This window comes from Heloderma suspectum, chromosome 4 (genome assembly GCF_057233095.1).
Source record: "Heloderma suspectum isolate Gila_16-S chromosome 4, 16-S_ref, whole genome shotgun sequence".
Classification (NCBI taxonomy): domain Eukaryota; kingdom Metazoa; phylum Chordata; class Lepidosauria; order Squamata; family Helodermatidae; genus Heloderma; species Heloderma suspectum.
The window spans coordinates 175,717,484-175,738,839 of NC_139461.1; the positions used below are offsets into that span (position 1 = coordinate 175,717,484).

The window sequence follows — 21,356 nt, forward strand, 5'->3', positions numbered from 1 at the left end:
TTTTTTATGTAAAAGGCTTTTAACCTGTGTATACTGTATTTTTCAATGTTCTTAATCTTTCTAAAGTGCCCACAGAACTTTGGCTATGGGGTGGTATAGAAATGTAATAATAATAATAATAATAATAATATCATCAACAACAACAACTTTCTATGTTAGTGCTAATTAATTTGCTTTGCCTAGTTCCTCCAAAGATCCAACGTGGGCCTCGAGTGATGAAAGCAAAAGTTGGGTACAGAATGGATGTACCTTGCAGCGCCCAAGGAATCCCACCTCCAATGATCACCTGGCTTAAAGATGAGAATCCCATTTTGATAAACAGGCAGTATGCCGTCTCTCCAGATGGGGCGCTGAGCATCAGCAAAGTCCTGCTTTCAGACTCTGGAAGCTACAAATGTGTGGCAAGTAACATTGCTGGCCATGATGAAGCTGAGATAATGATCCACGTTCAAGGTGACTATAACATTGCCATGAGAAGTGTTAGCAGAATGATTGATTACCCCTTACTTCTTAATAAGGGAATATAGTTTTCACTTGCAATGAAGAGCTCTTTGAATGATGGTGATTTTTAAAATTTAAATATTTATTTATTTATTACATTTATATCCCGCCTTTCCCCCTTGCTAGGAACCCAAAGCGGTTGACATTCTCCTCCTCCTCTCCATTTTATCCTCACAACAACAACCCCATGAGGTAGGCTAGGTTGAGAGTCTGTGACTAGCCCAAAAACATCCAGTGAGCTTCTAGTCTTCCAAGCAGGGACTAGAACCCAGATCTCCAGGCTCCCAGTCCAACACTTTCGTCACTACACCACACTGGCTCAAATTTTCATACAAGTACACATAGGTACACAAATAAAATATCAGATAATATCAGATATAACAAAATTCAGTGCTCATTTGCAATCCAGGAAAGAAGATTGTGGGGTGGGGGGACAGGAGAGCCCGAATTCAGTTATTCAATTCATAACTGCTATGAATCGCCCAGAGAGTTTCAACTATTGCACAGTATAGAAATGTAATGAATGAATGAATGAATGATATAGACTATAATATAATCTAGCCTATAGATTATATTAAAGATGTAGCATGCATCTGCCCCTTTTAGTTAGTCACAAGTGAGCATGCAGGCTCCTGCCTGGATTAGGACCACTGCACAGAAGGAGGGGAGATTTAAACCTTCATTCTCCTTTCCCATGCTGATAGGAACCCCCCCCCCCCTACACACACACACAGAAACTGCATGCATGGGGTGTTTAAAAGGAAAGAAAATATTCCATTGGTGTCAATGGAAAGCTGTTTTTTTTAAACCCATGGGTGTGTGGGATATTGCGGGGGGGGGGAGATTTAAACATCCCCTCTCTGCACACGGTGCTCCCAATCAAGACTAGGGTCTTGCATGCTTAACTGTGGGTAATTAAGAAGTACCGGGGAAGGTGCTGGTTACGTCTTTAACATAACAGTTAGCTTGGCTCTGAGAAGCATGTGGGAGAAATGTGTATTAAATTTCAGAAATAATACAACCATTTCATGTGAGACTAGACACCTTTATAATATCTTGTTCAGGCCCTTCTGTGTGATAGGCTCATTTTTTTCCATTAATGCGGTGGCAGAGAACTTATTCAGCCAGTATGTATATCATGGAGGTGTTGCATCCATTCATTTTCTCAGGATAATTCCTTTAGCTGCTAGAACACACTGCAACCCACTGAATGTCTGAGAGATGTGTGAGAGATAGGCCAAAGGCACCTGACATCTCCAGTATAGATGGTATGTTACCAACCTAGCCATGAACCAGCATTCAATAAACCACCTTTCCCAAACCTGGTGCCCTCCAGATGTCTTGGACTGCAAGCCCCATTATTCACAGCCATCGTGGCTATGCTGTCTGGAAATGATGGGAGTTGCAGTCCAACACATCTGGAGGGCATCAGGTTGGGAAGGTTGCAATAGCACACTTTAAAATTCTCTGGTCTCTGTGTCCAGTAAGAAATGCACACCTTTGCTAGTACAACGATCTCTCTCAGCAAATTCAGCCAAGGACAAGTTCACCCCATTTTTTAAAGTGCTGACCACTTCCTGGAGGAAGTTACTTTATTTTATTTTTTTAAATGTAGATGTCTGCCCCATCTTTTTCTTTAATCTCTGGGTGCGTAAAAATAATCTTAAAACAACGAAAGAGTAAATTAAAATCTCCAGAGTCCATTTACACTCATCTGGAGGCAAAGTCCAATCTGCAGTCTTTTCAAGAATATGAGAGATAGTTGCCAGGCATTGATTTTATCAGTGAAGAAACTTCACCAGACTGGTAAGTAATGGATACACTTTTGGGAAAGACGATACTTGGCATTGGGTATATTCTGCTGAGAAAAGTTACCTTGCTTTTCATGCCAGTATGGAGAGATGCCAGGCAGAGGAATGGAGAAAATTCTTAAAAAATGTAAGAAAAATGTCAGACCTTTACACTTGAGCAGGGACGTAAGGACAAGAGAGTTAAGGGCTTCAATCATCTAGCTGGGCTAGGTTTCTGGATATTATCCAGAAGCTGACACAGCCCAGTAGATGGCAGCGTTGCTTCTCTACTGGACTCTACGTCACAAAAACAAAGGAGTATATCAGGTTTCAGGTAAAAAGCCAAGCTTGTGGGACAATCCTTATTTTATACATCACACATGCTTGGCACGTTTCCTGTGCTAAATATGGCAAAATGTGAAGGGGAGGCACACATTTCTAAATACATTTGAGACACAAGCCAAGGCATTGTGATTGACCTGGATTGTACTGATATATGTCTAATCTAGCATGTGGTCATTCTTGTGGTGTGTATTCAGAGAATGCACGCTTTCCACAGAATGTTTTTGGCTAATTCTAGCACTCCATAGTCACTCTGTGAAGCTTTTCAACTGAGGATACAAATATGTAACTCAGAATACATAATCAAATCCACACGTTTGAAAATTGTATATTAAAAATAACAGCAAAACTATTCCAGTTGAATGTCCAATTTTGAGAATTTCAAGGGGTTGATTAAAATATTTCAATTTTAAAATAAAATTTTGGGAAATGTATCAGATTATACACTAATGCAAAATTCCACTTCTGTTCCGTGTTTTGTTTTAGAACCTCCTACTGTAGGTGCACTTGTCCCACCGTACAACACTCCATTTCAAGAACGAGTAGCAAATCAGCGAATTGCCTTCCCATGTCCAGCCAAAGGTGTGGAATGCCATATTATTTTGTGCCTTTTGTTCCATCTTTCCAAAACACCGTGCTGATTTTCATACCTTATTGGTCTGTATTACAAGGATGCAGACAAACTGGAGAGGGTTCAGAGGAGGGCAACAAAGATGATAGGGGGACTGGAAACAAAGCCCTATGAGGAGAGATTGAAAGAACTGGGCATGTTTAGCCTTGAGAAGAGAGGACTGAGGGGAGATATGATAGCGCTCTTCAATAGCGCTCCTCTCTGTCACAGAGAGGAAGGCCAGGACCTCTTCTCAGTCATCCCAGAATGCAGGACACGGAATCATGGGCTCAAGTTACAGGAAGCCAGATTCCGGCTGAACATCAGGAAAACCTTCCTGACTGTTAGAGCAGTACAACAATGGAACCCATTACCTAGGGAGGTGGTGGGCTCTCCCACACTGGAGGCCTTCAAGACGAGGCTGGACAGCCATCTGTCAGGGCTGCTCTGACTTGGATTCCTGCATTGAGCAGGGGGTTGGACTCGATGGCCTTGTAGGCCCCTTCCAACCCTACTATTCTATGATTCTATTATGGTGAAACCATATTGGATGAAAAAAAATCTGATAAAATTTAAAATGAAAAGAAATTTTTCAAGTTTTGCAGTGTTCTCAATATCAATTTTTATGTGGGATCACTTTGAATAGTGTAAGCCTATGATAGTGACCATGAGTCATGCCGAGCTAGAAAAAAGACTTCTTGCCATTTTACCTGTGAGAAGGGTTGTGGCTCAGAGGTAGAGCACACGCTTTGTATGCAGAGGATCCCAAGTTAACTTCCTGGTATTACCAGGTAGAGCTGGAAAAAATCCTGCCTGAAAGCCTGGAGAGCCGCTGCCAGTCAGTGTCAACAATACTGGGCTAGATGGACCAATACTCTGACTCATTATAAGGCAGCTTCCTATGTTCCACAATATGACACTGGTTCAAGTCTGTTGGCTGGCTGGCTACTTGTAAACTGCATTTTACTGGGAACATGGCTGCTTCTACAGTCAGGGCCAGAAATATTGGAACAACGATAACTGTTTTGGCAGTTGGCCTCCATACACCACCACACTGAAGTTGAAAGGAAACACACCCAGATGGGAACGGTCAGGACTTTCAGCTGTAATTCAAGGGGTTTGACAAAAGTGGTGCACTAACCATTCAGGAAGTACAGCCAGTGGCATACCCCCCCCATCATTGGTGGCTCATAAGTAATGGAACGCATGGCTGATATGTAGCTGCATGGCCAGGTGTGGCCTGTTTCCTGGGTACCCCATGACCAAGCAAGCAGATAAAAGGCCTGGAGGCGGTTCTGTGTGTTACATTTGCATTTGGTAGCTGTTCTCTGGAACAGCTACTAAAATGAGGTCCAAGGAGTAGGGATGTACGAAAGTCACTTACCTTTTTGAAGGGTGACATTCGTGGTGGGGGGGAGGCACTCCATCCCTCCCCCCGAAATTCTGGCTGGGGTGGGGAGGTGCTCTGTCCCTCCCCCCCGAAATTCTGGCCGGCCGGCTCCGCTCCACAGGGATTCTGCGGAGCCGCCAGCTGGCTCCACCAGCGGCCGGACATCCGGCCGCTGGCTAGCAGGGACGCAAATGGCGGCGGCCATAGCCGCCGCCGTTTGCGTCCCTGCAGTCAGCCATGATAGGCTATGTAAATGTTTACGTAGCCTATCACAGCTGATTTAAAAGAAAAACACACACACACGCGGGTACGCAAATGGCGGCACCCATGGGCACCGCCATTTGCGTTCCTTATTTTGGCACGTCTTAGTCTACGTAAACGTTTACGTAGACTAAGACGGCGAAAATAAGGGGAACACAAATAGAGTAGCGTCTACGCTATTTGCGTTCCCCTTATTTTCACTGTCTTAGTCTACGTAAATGTTTACGTATACTAAGACGTGCCAAAATAAGGAACGCAAATGGCGGTGCCCAAGGGCGCCATCATTTGCGTACACACGTGTTTTTTTCTTTTAAATCAGCCGTGATAGGCTACGTAAATCTTTACGTAGCCTATCATTTTTGTTTGTTTGTTTGTTTTTTTTTAACTGGAAATGGCGGTGGTGGCAGCCGGTCGGAAGACCGGCCGCCGCTGCCGCACCGCCGCCAAACCGCTGCTGGAGCCGCCGCCGCCAGGAAGATCCGCCCAAGGTAAGTCCCATCCCGGGGTGGGGGCGGAGGGGTGGCAGACCATTTCGTCACCGATTTCGGGGGGCCGAATGCGTTGGCATTAGGCCTCCCCGAGATTCGTGGCGGAATTCTCTGACATCCCTACCAAGGAGGTGTCCGTGAGAGTGAAGGAGGCCATCATTAGGCTGAGGAAACAAAATAAACCCATCAGAGACATGGCAAAAACGGTGAGAGTGGCCAATACAACAGTTTGGAACATCCTGAAAAAGAAGGAATTAACTGGAAAGCTCAGCAACAGCAAAAGGCCTGGAAGACCACGGAAGACAACTAAAGTGGATGACCGCAGAATTCTGCTCATGGTGAAGAGGAACCCTTTCACAACATCTAGCCAGGTCAAGAACACTCTTGTGGAGGTGGGCATGTCATTGTCAACATCTACAGTCAAGAGACGGCTTTATGAATGTAAATACAGAGGCCTCACAACAAGGTGCAAACCACTGGTAACGCTCAAGACCCAAAAGGCCAGATTAACCTTTGCCAGCAAACACCTAAAAAGGCCTGCCCAGTTCTGGAATAAGATTCTTTGGACTGATGAAACCAAGATTAACTTGTACCAGAATGATGGGAAGAGAAAAGTATGGAGAAGGAAAGGAACAGCTTATGATCCAAAGCATACCACATCACCTGTCAAACATGGTGGAGGCAGTGTTATGGCATGGGCATGTATGGCTGCCAATGGAACCGGGTCACTGGTGTTGATTGATGACCTGACTGCTGATCAAAGCAGCAGGATGAATTCTGAAGTGTATAGGGCTATACTTTCTGCTCAGATTCAGCCGAATGCTGCCAAACTGATAGGACGCCGCTTCATATTGCAGATGGATAATGACCCAAAACATACAGCAAAAGCTACCCAAGAGTTTCTCCAGGCAAAGAAGTGGGATGTTCTTCAATGGCCAAGTCAGTCACCTGATCTCAACCCAACAGAGCATGCTTCTCACTTACTGAAGACAAGGCTGAAGGCAGAAAGACCCACAAACAAGCAGCAGCTGAAGGCAGCTGCAGTGAAGGCCTGGCAAAGCATCTCGAGGGAGGAAACTCAGCATTTGGTCACGTCCGTGGGTTCCAGACTTCAGGCAGTCATTGACTGCAAAGGATTTTCATCCAGGTATTAAAGGCGATCCTTAAGTTTGAAATGATGTTGGTTTGTTCCATTACTTATGAGCCACCAACGATGGGTGTGTGTGTATGCCACTGGCTGTCCTTCCTGAGTGGTTGGTGCCCCACTTTTGTCAAACCCCTTGAATTACAGCTGAAAGTCCTGACTTGGCTCCCATCTGGGTGTGTTTCCTTTCAACTTCGATGTGGTGGTATACAGAGGCCAACTGCCAAAACAGTTATCCTTGTTCCAATATTTCTGGCCCTGACTGTATTTTGCATTGAGACCATATGTTCTGAGTTGCAGGAGATTATAAAGGGGTCAAATGGAAGCACCCAAACGGTTAAGCTTACCACAGTTTGCTACAGCTGAGTCTTCAAACTGAGCTGAAGCCCTCATCTATAGCTCACTTAGCGCAGAGCTTAATCTAGTCCTGTATTTGGAGTCCTAAAGTATCTTCTCTGCCACATTGCCAGTTTCCAGGTGGATTGGAAGCAAATGCAACAAAACTAATCATTTTTTTTTAAACAACTCACAAATGTACTGACAGTTTGTAAGCTAGGAGTGCATTGTTTGAGTCCCCATAGCACTTTGCTGCTATTGTTTTTTGGGCCTTGTGTCAGTTCAAATTCTTTGGAACTTGGTCTGCGTTTCATTGAAGACTCCAAAATAACTTATTCATATATGTTCTCTTTCCTTTTGAAGTTAAAATTCAGAAGGTATATATAGGACCCTCTATCCTTCTCTATAGGTACCCCCAAACCTGTTATAAAATGGTTACATAACAACAGGGAGCTAACTGGCAACGAACCCGGCATTTCAATCTTGGAAGATGGAACACTGCTGGTCATTGCTTCAGTCACACCTTACAACAATGGAGAATATGTCTGCATTGCAGTCAATGAAGCAGGAAGCACAGAAAGAACATATAATCTGAAGGTTCACGGTAAACAAACACCTGTCATTATTTAACAAGTTACATTTACAAAAGGGTATCTTTTATGTCATTGTAGTGTTTAGATGATCTTTCATGGGCCATTGTAATTTTTTTAAACCAAGGCCCTGTTTTTTAATTGATGCTTGATGAGGGTTTAGGTGATAGCTATAGAAATATAAAAAAGAAGAAATCCTTTCATTATGTGTGAAAGGCAAGTAATCAAAAGTACTGAGAAGCACCCAAATACGTCTGTTTACATACATATTTATTCATATTATGAATAAATATGAATAGTAACCTCAAGACTGGATTACTGCAATGTGCTCTGTGTGGGGCTGCCCTTGAGGCTGGTCCAGAAGCTGGAGCTAGTGCAGAATGCAGCAGCTCGGCTGTTGTTGGGAGCTGCCCCTTTTCAGCATGTAATTCCTTTGCTGAGGGAACTGCACTGGCTGCCTATTTGCTACCAGGCCAGGTTTAAGGTATTAGTTCTAGTGTACAAAGCCCTAAACAACTTGGGTACAGGATACCTGAGAGAGCGCCTCCTTCTTTACCAATCTGCCTGGTTACTGAGGTCACTGGAGGACTTGCTCCTCGTGGTTCCACACAGACCTATGGCCCGGCTGGAGTCCTCCAGGAAAAGAGCCTTCAGTGTGGTGGCCCCCTACCTGTGGAACTCCTTGCCTTTGGAGCTCAGGCAGATGTCAACATTGTGTTGCTTTCTGCACCTCCTGAAGACATTGTTATTGAGAGAGGCCTTCCTTGAGTGACCAGCCGCGGTTTATTAAGTTCAGAATCTGTTTCTTTTAAAATGTTTTAATTGTTATAATATGCTGTTTTATTCTTTAATCTTGTTGTTCACTGCTCCAAATTCTTTGAGGCGGAGCGGTATATAAATACTGTAAATGAATACATAAATAATAAATAAATATTATTTTATTGTAGTTCCACCTGAAATCAGAGATCAGGACAAGGTGACAAATGCATCCGTGACTGTTAATCAGCCCATAAGTCTGTTTTGTGAGGTATCTGGCAACCCATTTCCCATCATCACTTGGTATAAAGATGATGTCCAGGTATGTATAGGTGTGATTAATTGTTTTGTCAAGTTCAAAATAGAATCAGTCTGAAAGCTTCAAGTAATAATTGTGCATTTTGGTAGCTGCTTTTTGGTGGGTGTTTGATGATGGTGGTTGCATTCAGTTAGATTTACAGTGGGCGTTGCAAAAGTTTAAGCAGTGCTCATAGAGAAAAAGGTAGGTTGCCATGTGGCTTAGTGATTACAGTTATGTTTTTTCCATGCCACCTCTTGGACGGAATTCTGCTGTGGTGAAAATAATGTTAAGATGCCTTTATTCTTTCTCCAAGTCACCATCTTGTCAGCCTACCCACATCTGGGTCCCTTGCTAGCGCCATTCCTAGGTTCTGGAGAAAGACAACACGGTGTGGGAAGGTCATCTTGACAGCTGTTTGTAAGAGAGGTGTCTATAGATGTTTGCACGAGGGGCATCCTGATTCCAATCCCATCTAGATATAGGGATTTCTGCATAAGTGTAAAATCACATATCCATAATAGAAGATTGACATCCTTAGAATGGGCTGTAAGAGTTGGAGGGGTTACTACAGCTCTCAACTGTAGAATTTTTTCCACGATTGCTGTCTGCATCCTTTTCCTAGTAGACAAGTAGTCCAGAAGCACTGAATTAGGGCCTCTTTTCCACTCAGAAGTGCTTCAGGAAGAATCTGTCATATTAAATTTGGACAATCATTATGATAATTTCACATATGGTAATAAAGTTGTCTAGCTTCTGCCCTTACTCCTAATTGCTTTACTGCTTTAACTTGCAGTAATCCTTTGAATGTATGACTAGCTTAATTAGGCACAGGAAATTGAGCACATGCATTGCACAATTCAGGTGCTGTATTGGGTGGATGTTGACTCAGTTATTCTTGGATCTCTTTCAGGTTGTGGAGAGCAGCACTCTGCAGGTTTTGAACAATGGAAAGCTGTTGAAGCTTCTTAAAGCAGCTACTGAGGATGCTGGCCAGTATTCATGTAAAGCCACCAATATAGCAGGGAGCTCAGAGAAATTCTTTACTGTAGATGTGCGAGGTTGGTGCTGTTGAAGATGGTACTCTGAACAAGGAGTCTTTGGTATTTCAGATACATCTGACTAGCCATATCATGCAAGCATGAATGATAGAACAGCTGTAGGGAATTTCTCGCAGTCTTTTACAATATCTTGAAAGTGTCCTGTGACCCTTATTAATTTTGGGCCTGCCTCCTTCTTTTGATGTGATCCAGCCCCACCTACAAGGGCAACGGAGCATGGAGGGTTGTTCTTCTGAGGAGTACACTCTGTTCGACAATTTCAGCCCAGAAGAACAGAAGTAATGACTCTGAACTCCAGAACTGTATGCACTTTCTCTTTATAGTTGTTAACCCAGGGGTTCTTGCTGCTGCTGCTAACAACAACAACAACAACATGTTTTTATGGTGCTTTAGGGTGTTCAAAGTACTTCACTTCTGTTATAACAATACTTCCTGTAGCCCTGTAAAGATTGTTGTTCAGTATAGCTCAGCATTATTATCCAAATGCTGCAAATGTGTATAGTAAAGGCTGAGAGGTAGTGGTTTGCCTAAAGCCATTTAGGGCGCAATCCTATGCGTGTTTAGACAGAAAGAAGTCCTACAACTTTCAGCATTCCCCGTCAACATGGCTGGCTGGAGAATGCTGGGAGTTGTAGGACTTTTTTCTGTCTAAACATGCATAGGATTGTGCCTTTAGGGTACAATCCTATGCAAGTTTAGATGGAAAAAAAGTCCTATAACTCCCAACATAATGGGAGTTATATAACTCCTTTCTGTCTAAACATTTGTAGGATTGCACCCATTGGCTGTATAGGATTGCACATGTATTGGATTGTACTGTTAGTGAGTTCATGCCAGAGGTGAAATCTGAGCCTGGATCTTCCTAAGTTCACAGTTCAGTCTCTTAACCACTATGCTAGGTTTTACTGTAGAAATTATTGCCAGGGCCTGCCATTGCCATTAATCACCAACTACCACTGTTCAAGTGTCAAGTCTATACTGAAAATGAACACATGTAGCAGCGGTCTGCAATCAACTGCTAATATGAACAAAGCGATGATGGAGGCATATTCAGATGTATACATTTACAAATGAAAAGAAAGTGAAATACAGTTATTTTCAGGATTAGATCTCACTCCTCAGTCATCCTGCTAAAAGAGTTGAATTTTCCTCCACAGTGCATTGCAGTTAAGCATGCTCCTCTGGTTTAATGACTGATTCTTGATGCTTTCTTTTCCCCCTAGTCCCGCCCACTATAAGAGGTGCCGATTCATCCAGCGAAGTTTCAGTCATCCTCAACCAAGATGCCACTTTAGAATGTAGAGTCGCTGGTGCACCTTTTCCCATCATCCAGTGGTTCAAAGATGGCAAGTAAGTGCCGGCCCTTACATTGTTGCAAATACGTTTTATGGATAGAACAGAGAAGCAAGAAAGAAAAGATTATATTCCTCTCTCACTTCCTGTTGATGTAATGAAATGGGTGCATTACCACAGTTTGATGGCACATTATGCACTAAGAATAGAGTTAAGTGAAAGTCAGACATCACAAGTCCTTCACCCATGACAGCTGCCATGCCTGTGGCATCCTTTACATCAGTGCATCCAGCTGAGTTGCTGATGAAACATAAAGGCCTTTATGTACTCATTTCTGTACCCCTAGGAAAGGGGTTGCTCATATGTCACCCCAAAGCTGAAGGAATATTTTATTCCACCTAACAGGTGTGCCCAGTATATATGCTGTATCCCTAAAGCATTGTTTACAGCCATTCCTTAAATGAAGGCAATTAAGGGAGCAATCCTATTCAGATAGGTGGCTGCTTCCAAACTTGGAGGCGGCTACCTATCCAATGCAGGGCAGGAGAAGCACAGAGGGGATTGTTCCCTCCGTGCACCCGCTGCCCTGCATTTTCGACTAGACAGCTGCTTTTGGCTGTCTAGCCGCAGGACAGTGGAGCGGGGGAGGAGGCTGCCGGGTGACACATTGGATGTGTCATATACACTGTTCCACTCTCCCCGCCCTGGGGCGACAAGGTGCTAGACAAGGTGCTATCTCGGACAGGGAGGCGAAGATTGCGCCTTAAGGCTTTTAAGAATGTAAAATGCTTTTGAAGCAGTCAAGCACTTCTTGTGACATTTGCAGTGCATTACCAATTGGTTAGTGCCAAATTCAGCTCAGGGTAAAATGAGGCCTTGTGCCAACCAAGTTAGCATACTGCTACAGCTTTGAGGTCAAGCTACACATGTCATTTTTATATTGACACCCCCCTGGAACACCCCATTTCGTCCACTCTGCGCTCTTCTTCTGAGCGCAGAGCATGGGGCTTTTCCGCGCTGCCTCTGAGGCAGTGCGGAAGGGGGAAGGAGGTCGGTTCTGCTGGAAACAACTTCAGAGTGTGGGCTCTGAGGTCAGTTGCCAGAAAACAAGATATCCTATGGCCGTCTAGCCGCTGACTAGCAGCCATAGGGTTGCTCCCTAAGAGAGCAATCCTACGTTCCCTGGGTGAGTGTCCCAGGGACCATAGGATGTCTTGGAAAACCCCTCTGAGGTCTGAGACAGTGGTCTGACCTCAGAAGGGGAAATTGGAGATCCCACCCCAGACCCATTCCCCTCACTGCTGGCTGGCTCTTCAAGCCAGCTGCTTCTGTGAGGTTGGAAAAGTGTCCGAGGAGGAGGAGGAAAGGGGCCATTCTGGTGGGTGAGGAGGGGAGTAGACCAGAGAGGCCAGGACACTAGTTATCCTGAGCCTGCTGCAGTCTCCTTCCCTCCCCCTCTGAAGCGCTTTGCTAAACAAGGTGCTATCTCAGACAGGGAGGTGACGATCATGCCCTAAGGCTTTTAAGAATGTACAATGCTTTTGAAGCAGTCGTGACATTTGTAGTGCATTACCAATTGGTTAGTGCCAAATTCAGCTCAGGGTAAAACTAGGCCTTGTGCAAACCAAGTCAGCATACTCCTACAGCTTTGAGGTCAAGCGACACATGTCATTTTTATATTTTTCAAAGACAAAATGGAGTCAGTCATATGAACAAGGGTGGCCAAAAATCTGCTGCAAAAGCAACTCCCAATGAAATGAATGGGAATTACACCAGAACATGTGATTATATTGGGGCTCACACAAGAGAAATTAGTGATGGATCAAGTGTATTATTTCATTTGTTAGACAGAATACATGAGTACATAAAACATTTTTGCAGATGCAAAGAGCTACATGCCAGCACAATGTCCTGCAAGACTGAGCCTTTGTGCTTCTGAACTATTCATCTTCCAGGAAATTTCATCCATTAAGGGGATGAAATTTGGCAGTACAAATGATAGTTGGATAACAAAAATGAGTATATAAATATTCTTGGACAAATACTGTTAGCATGGTGGCCAACCCAAAGTGGATATCCTATTGTTAACACTAACTTGGAAATCTATGTAGTGCAGGAATCTGCCAGTAGCTGTTGGTTGCTGTTTTATGTTTATTGGATATTTTAGCACCACTTCAGGCCGATTTGCACACAGGCTTACATTGTAAAGCCTTTTAGTAATGGAATAAATGCTGTAAAGCTACTGCTTTTCATAGTTTGGATACAGCTGCAAAACAAATGTAAGCTGTTCTGGAACTAGTTTAGGGGTTGAATGAAGTGGCTTTGCTGAAAGGACCTTGGGGACTATACTTTTGTGAAGGTGCTGTGAATTCATTTAGAGATCCCTAGCTCACTACTAGAACTACAGCTTGCATAACTGTTTGGTTTGCTGGAGCCATGACAATTAAATAGGTTTGGCATTTATTTAAATTTATAATGCAGACAACTGACACACTCGGGTTACAGTTAGGGGTGCTTAAAGAATTTGATCTTCATAATTCTGATACAAATGGACCCAGGGCTGGATTAAGATGTGCTGAGGCCCTAAGCCATATCAAGATTCAGAGGCCCCATATCATAAAAATAAAGAGAAAAAAGTGTATTACATTATAATAGGGCGGGTATTGAAAGGGTTAGGGGGCCTTTGTAGTTAAACAGTGTTAGATAGCCTTCTCTGAAGATGTGTATAAAAGCATGAATAAAGTAAGTTGATTTGAATTTATTTTAAACTGGCTCTAGTTTGTGCTTATTGCCTCTAATACTAAATGTAGTGTTGCCATGCTTTCTCTCTATATAAAACAACTCTGCTGTAAGTCACACCAGACTTTCCAAAGCCAAAGTGATTTCATCCTAGTTATCTTACATCTTAGTTATCTCCAACATATTTAGAGGCCCCTCATAATATGAGGCCCTAAGCTATGGCTTACTTGGCTTATTCCTAAATCTGGCACTGAATGGAATCATCTTTAAAGCAGGGGTGTTGAATCTCTTTCAGCCCAAGAAGCTCTTGGGGGCTGCATTCCAGTAGGGGGCAGGGCTGGAGCCAAAAGGAGTGATGCCAAAAATACCTCCAAATACCAGCATATTATAGCTTGCAGCTCTTACTGCCAATAAAATACTGCCTTAGGAGAGGCATTTCAACCTTTTAGAAGAGAGAAAAAATGCTCAAAACCTGGAAACCCCCAAACAAGCAATGGTTGGGGGAGAGAGGGTGGGACCATGGGAAGGGGGCATGACCACCTGTGGAGCCCCGAGGGCCAGATTTGGCCCCTGGGGTTGGGGTTGCCCACCCCTGCTATAACAGATGAAGCATCATCTAATGACTACATCCAGGAGTCAAGGAATAGGAGTTGGTTTGGTGGTCTTCAGTATGATCTTGATATTACCACATCTGCTATGTATGCACTAGCCTTCTGTTCTGTAAAAATAGTGAGCAGAAACAAATACTTGCACAAAAACCAAAACATGAATTCTCAATTCTGTGAAGTTAGAGGCATGAATTACCACTTGAAGGTTCATCCCAGTAGATCAGTTTGAAGTTGATTATTTCTAATGTGGGAAGGGCTATGTTAGTTCAGAATAAAGTAATTTTGTCCTTGAAAAGGAAGATACTAACACAAACATTACTTTGGCTTTCAGTATATGTTAAAAGGTCATTTAAATTCAAATTGATGGGAATGGGGGATGAGAATATATATATATATATATATATATATGGAGAGAGAGAGAGAGAGAGAGAGAGAGAGAGAGAGAGAGAGAGAGAGAGAGAGCTGTAGCAGTGAAGGCTGGTGGCTCTGATTTCGATGGGGCCATAAATCCATTCTGGGTTTCAGCCATAACTCTAAAGGATCTATCCAAGGTGCTGAACCCATTTTGAGGATAGGGTTCAGCACCTTGGATAGCTCATTTAGCGTTCTAGCTGGTTCTAACAGACTGGATTTACAGCCCCACCGAAATCAGAGCCAACCTCCACTGACACATGGTGCAATCTTATGCATGTTTATGCAGATAAGTCCCATTGCATTCAGTGGGGCTTATTTCCAGTTAAGTGTGCGTAGAGTAGCAAATGCAGTATTGCAACTGTAGCATTTTTTTCCCACAGGCTCCTCTTCTTAGGTGATCCTAATATTGAGGTTTTGGACAAAGGTCAGATCTTGCACATTAAGAGTGCTCGGAGAGGTGACAAAGGTCGCTATCAGTGCAGTGCAGCCAATTCTGCTGGGAAACAGCTTAAGGAGCTCAAAGTCATCATCCACGGTATGTAACTACAAATGCATGAAGTTTGCAAATCTTTTGCAGAAGGGTCATAATAAAAATGGTGGAAGCCCTTGAATCCCGGTTTGTTGTGCTTCCACCAAAAACAGTTATCTTAGCTTAAAATTCATTTTTTAAAATGTATTGATTGAAAATCTATATAACGAAGTTCTCAGGGTGGCTCACATCAATACATTTAAATAACAATGAAAACAACAATAGAAGCATAAATGCAGCATCAAAACAGTCACAGACAGTACAAACTGCTTAAAGCTAAGACAGATTAAAAGGCCTGTGGGGTGTGAGGGGGTGGTGGAACGGCCTTCATGTGGCATTGGAATGACACCAAGTTTCCACAGCAGGGGTGTCACCGCTGAAATAGCCCTCTCGTCTCGCCATCCACTGCACCTGGGGGCACTCAAAGGAGGGCCTCTGAAGAAGAACTCCACAACTGGGTAGGTAATGTGGAGTCAGGCAGTCCTTCAGTTGCCCTAGTCCCAAGCTGCAAAGGGCCTTAAAGGTTAAAAGCAGCACCTTTAATTGGGCCTGGAAACTGATTGGAAGCCCATGAAGATGGTGAAGCACTGGCATGGTGTGCTCATATCACCCACTCCCAGTTAGCAGTCTCACAGCCAGATTCTGAACTGACTGATTTTTTTCGGACTGTTTTAAAAGGGATTGCAGCTGTCCATTCAGAAGGTTTGTGATAAGATGAGCCAGATATAAATAATAGCTTGAATTAACTTTTCTACAAGTGGGAGCTATGTGTGATAGGGAAGCAAGATCATGCCTTATCCTCCCCATCAGGCACACCTCTTCTGCCTCTAAGCTAACTGGCTGTCAACATAGGAGCATTACATTCACATTTTATTTATTTATTTATTTAGTAATTCATTCAGTATTTTCATATCCTGCCTTCTTCCAGTTTTGGAGCACAGTGCGACTATCAACCCAAGATAATAAAACAATCATAAAAAATAATGATCAACAGCACTTAAAAATAGCTGAAAACAGCAGTGATAGATCTCTCTAGGGCTGAACCTAACACAGTATACATCAAGATCCAAATACTTGAACAAAGAAAAATGTCTTCAGCCTTTGTTTAAACAGTTGGACTGTGGGGGAAGACCTAATGTTACCTGGGTGGGAGTTCCATAGATGGAGTGCCACCACAAAAGAATGCCCTATCTCTCATCACCACTTTCCTAGCCTCTGCTATCAGTGGGACAACAAGCAAGGCATCCCCTACTGATGTAAGTCTCGGGTCATTCGAGCCAATCTGCATTACAACTTTAAACTGGTTTCAAACCAGTTTATCTAAAGGGATCCTGCAGTTTCATGAGGGTACTGAGAATTCTTTGCTGGAGACCCCTGTCCTCTGCCCGAGTGGCCCCTCTTCCTAGAGCTACAATTCCCAGAATTCCTGGATTTGGTAGCCATAATCACTAAAAACAGGTTTGAAACCAGTTTAAAGTTGTAATGTAGATTGCCCCTTGGTAATTGGGAAGGCACTCCTTCAAGTACTTGGATCCCAAGTCAACTGCATAAGGCCAATGCATGTCCAATCCAGCATAGAAAGACCTAAATCACTTGTGAGCTATTGAACATGTAGTTCAGGTCTACACATGTTGGATTTGGCATACAAATGTTACCCCCATGTACAGATATCTGCGAGGCAGAGTGAGAAGATAAGGCTTTGATCATGCTTCCTCACCACGTGATATTTCTGCATGCAGGAACATTTCTGTGAACTTCCCCAAAGGCACACAGGTCAAGCTAGTGTGAAAGGGAATTTTGGGTAGTGGTGGAAAACAACTTTTTAAGAAGTTAAAAAGACCATATTGTTATGGTGATTCTTTATATTTAATCCATTTCAGAAGGAGGATCATAGGGCTCTTTGTCAGATAGGATTTTGCTGAAAGCGAAGTTTTACCTTCCATCTATAGTTAACAACAGCATGAAGAGGATTTTTGCAGATGTTCTCCAGGACACAGATTGTGAGCATGACCTGAGGAAGGGAAGCTGGCCGGAAAGAGTAGCAGAGATTTATGTAGGGGTTGTAATTATTGTCTAGCCTTGATAGAAGCCAGGCAGAACAACTTGAATCTCATATAGTAATTGAGACAGGAGGCTTGTGATGGACTGCCAGAATACTTAAGAGGAGGTCATTAGCGATTTTGTATATCAAGGCTTCGCTGGAGGTCGGAGAGAACAAAGATAGACAGGAGGCAAAAAAAAAGGCGGGAATAATCTGTAGGGAATGCAGGGAAGTCTATGCAATGCAAACTGACCACATGTTCTAGGGCTTCGAAATAAAGCAGAATTGAGGATGTAGGTTTGGATGGGGCGGTAGTACATCCAATTACCTTTTCCAGCCTCTTTGACCCCAAATGCAGACACTTGTTCAAAGAGTGAGTGTGAGACCTAGACAAAATAGTAGCTTAATTTAATCTGTTATTTAGTTGACTGCCTTCTAAAAGCAAGGTGAAAGAAAAAGAGCGACGGTTTGCTTTGGAATATACACCAGCATGGTGTAGTGGTGAGAGTGTTGGACTGGGAGCCTGGTTCTAGTCCCCACTCGGCCATGGAAGCTCGCTGGATGAATTTGGGCCAGTCACAGACTCTCAGCCCAGCTTACCTCGCAGGGTTGTTGTTGTGAGGATAAAATGAAGAGGAGGAGGAGGAGGAGGATAATGTAAGCCGCCTTGGGTTCCTTGCAAGAGGAAGAAAGGCAGGATATAAATGCAATAAACAAACAAACAAACATCCTTTTTGTACACATCTTGCAATCACTGCTGCTGTTACATTTGCACGTTGCCTTTTAATGAAATTTGTTATGTTTAGACCAGTAGGACCACCTTTTCACACACTTCTGCTGACATGGCTGCCTCTGCTTTGATGGTTGTTCCTATGCTCCATTCTGACTTGATGCTTCATCATGGGCATCATGGGTTTACCATGCAAGTGACATGTCTCCCAAGGGACTGGACATATTGGGAACATCGGAAGCTGCCTTAAACTGTGTCAGACCCTTGGTCCATCTAGCCCAGTATTGTTGGCACTGACTGGCAGCGGCTCTGCAAGGTTTCAAGCAGGAGTTTTCCTTGCCTGCCTGGAGATGCCAGGGATCAAACCCTAGGACCTTCTGCACGGAAATCATGCGCGCTACCACTGCACTTCCACTCATTCAGTTGTGTCAGCGGGACCCACAGTTTGCACCACAGGGAGTTAGTGCTTCTTAAAGCAACCCCAGAAATGAGCAGGAAACCTCATTTCTGGATCAGGACAGCTCGGAGGAGCTCCCTTCTGCAAGCTCTGCTGACCTGCCTCATTCTGGAAACTAGCGTTTCCGCTCATTTCCAGTTGCTTTAAGAACCGCTAGCTCCCTGTTGTGCTAGCGGTGTCTCCCATTGGTGCGCTGGCAGGATTGGGTACTGCCCGTTATGTAAAGTGCAAACATAGTGTAATAGGCAAAGACCCGGTTTGCACAATTGGAGGTGGGTTGCGGCGTGTGCTAGCTGTGATTGGGAATATTCAAGCTGTGATGGGCAGTTGCCACAGCTTATCGTGACATGCAAACCCAGCCAGAGTGGCTTGTTGCCATAAGTAACAAGCCACCCCAAGCCCATGGGCAATCGTGTGAACCGGCCCACAGGTGTTTACATGTTCCCATATCAATGTGGTAGGAAATACAGCTGTGCACAAATGGCCTCTTGAAATTCCCCATCTTACTTGTGGGCAGAGAAATTTAGGAGACAATTTCTAGGGATGTACGAAAGTCACTTACCTTTTCGTAGCTTGGCTTCGCGGTGGGGGGGAGGTGCTTCGCTTTCCCCCCCGAAGTTCAGGCGAAGTGGGGGAGGCTTCCCGCCTTGCCTGGCCGAAATTCAGGCTGGGGGGGAGGCTTCCCGCCTCACCCGGCCGAAATTCAGGCCGGGGAGAAGCGCCCCGTCTCCCCGGCCGCGAAACAAAAAGTAAAAAAAAAGAAAAGAAAAAGACCCCGTGATAGGCTACGTGACGATTTACGTAGCCTATCACGGCTGACTTTGGAAATCTAGCCATGATAGGCTACGTAAATCGTTACGTAGCCTATCACGGGGTTTGTTTGTTTTTTTACTTTAGTTTTTTTTTTTTTTTTGCAATGGCGGCAGCGGCAGCTGGCCGCCCCTGCCCGCACCGAGCCGCCGCCGAACCGCCGCCGGGACCTGCCGCCGGGAGGGACATTCGCCAAAGGTATGTCCCGTCCCGGGGGGGGGTGGCGGGGGGGTGGCGGAGAATTTCACCGCCGATTTCGGGGGGCCAAATGCGTTGGCGCTCGGCCCCCTGAAGATTCGGGGAGAAATTCTCCGCCATCCCTAACAATTTCTCTAAATTTCTCCAGGGGGAGGAGAAATTCTCAACAGTTTCTCCCAGGCAGGACTCCCCACTGTCAGGGCTTGTAGCACAGCTTCTTTCTTTTTTCCTAAGGGGTTTGAGGGTTTTCATGCTGCAGCAGCATCAACTGTCCTGGCAGGCTGGCCCCCAGTTTGCATTCACCACAATGCAGGTTGGGAATTGGGATAGTGCTGTCTTTATCTCCAGAGATGAGTTGGAGTTAGTGCTCTGCCAAAATCTGTCCTCCAGTTTCCTGAAAGTTTTCTCCCCCCATGAAAGAGGCTTCCATTGTTCTGCCTCATTCAGGGTGTTTCATAATATATTTTTGTGGCGTTTTTGAGCTTACCTAATCACAGCCAGCCTCCCAGGCTGCCTGCACATCCTGATCTGCAAATCAGGAAGGAATTACATCATGGTGCCTTAAACTGGGCTTTAATGGAAGTGTAGGAAGCTGAGGAGGCTACAGGAGGCCAGAGGGATGATTGTACAATAAAAAACAGGACACTTGCGCTCACTTCTTGGCCACTTCCTAAGTAAGGTAAGCCCAAGAAACCCAAACCCAACCCATGAGAATTTCTCTGAAATTTCTTCACCATTGAAGAATGGTGCAGAAAAGAATGCTGCCTTTTCAAAAGCAATTTCTCTTCTACCAAACTGAATGAGAATGGTAAAAAAAAAAAAATGGGAGAAATTTTCGGTACAGCACTAGTAGGAATCACAGAAGCCATGCTAGTACAAATACATATGGAGTGGTGGTGGTCACAGTCATCTAAATTGCCTTTAACCTTTTTAATGACTCTGTCTTATATCACTGGTTATTCTTTAAAAGAAATGGCCCAACCCTATATAAAGGCTGTGGTCAGTCAAGAAGAAGACTGAATACACCTGCTGTAGCATAGAAACGTAATCCGAGACAAAGTGTTGTTGCAGCACCTGCTATAGTAAAAAAGTATATCTACTTTCAAAAATTTTTTTTTAAAATGGTACTCTATATTGCCAAGAGTTTGAGGGGGAAGAGTAGATTTAAATCTATTTTGCGTTGTTGTACTAGTTGTGTTCTTATCTCTCAAAATGTTTATCCTTATTTTGCTTTTTAATGAGCTGCGTTTGTGTGAGCAGCTCTAGTAGCACATGCTCCTTCTAATAGTCATTAATATTGTCATGAAACTTTAGTTAAGAAATATAAACAGGGTAGCCTTGGTGGGATGGAAGTGACCAGAAAGAAAGCAAACTCCCAGGACAGAAATAATGTACAATCAACAGCATCGTGTATTAGTTCAAATCAGATATGGTTAGTGAGGTGAACTTAGGGCGCAATCCTGTTGAGATAGATGGTTGCCTCTGACCTCCTCTGAAGTCGGAGGTGACTGCCTATCCAATGCAGGGTGGCTGAAGCATGGAGGAGAGGATTTCTTCCATGCTCTGGCTGGCCTGCAGTTTTCCTTAGACACCTGATTTGAGGCGTTTAAGCACAGCTCTGGGGAGGGGGCAGGAACGAGGCTGGAAACCACATAGGAACCTGTCTAAAACAGCTCTCACCATCTCCTTCCCTCCCCGCCTCTGGGAATGCCCCCTTTTCACCCTGTCTGTGCTCCATGTTACAAGCATGGACAGGCATGGAGGGGCAGCTGGTGCTGTTCTCTCTGCCCTGGCTATGAGGGGGATAGGCCAGGGAGCAAGGTTTCCCAGCTATGAGCTCGTAGTGCTGGGAAACCAAAAAATCCTATCTCCCCCAGATGCTGTCTACGGGACATAGGATTGCTCTCTTAATTAGGATAGTCCTCACAAACAGAGACAGCGCAAGACAAATTGCTGCCTGAGGCAAAGGG

At 44.2% G+C, this 21,356-nt stretch overlaps 1 protein-coding gene across 1 annotated transcript in view; it reads left to right on the forward strand.

Moving 5' to 3' along the window:
- HMCN1 (hemicentin 1) overlaps positions 1-21,356 on the forward strand; it is a 349,376-nt gene that overhangs the window by 178,955 nt on the left and 149,065 nt on the right. The window contains exons 24-30 of the mRNA XM_084848192.1: positions 184-453; positions 3,120-3,215; positions 7,272-7,466; positions 8,400-8,530; positions 9,420-9,567; positions 10,791-10,917; positions 15,002-15,156. Of these exons, the coding sequence (XP_084704318.1) occupies positions 184-453; positions 3,120-3,215; positions 7,272-7,466; positions 8,400-8,530; positions 9,420-9,567; positions 10,791-10,917; positions 15,002-15,156 (1,122 nt within the window). The remainder of the gene's footprint in view (positions 1-183; positions 454-3,119; positions 3,216-7,271; positions 7,467-8,399; positions 8,531-9,419; positions 9,568-10,790; positions 10,918-15,001; positions 15,157-21,356) is intronic.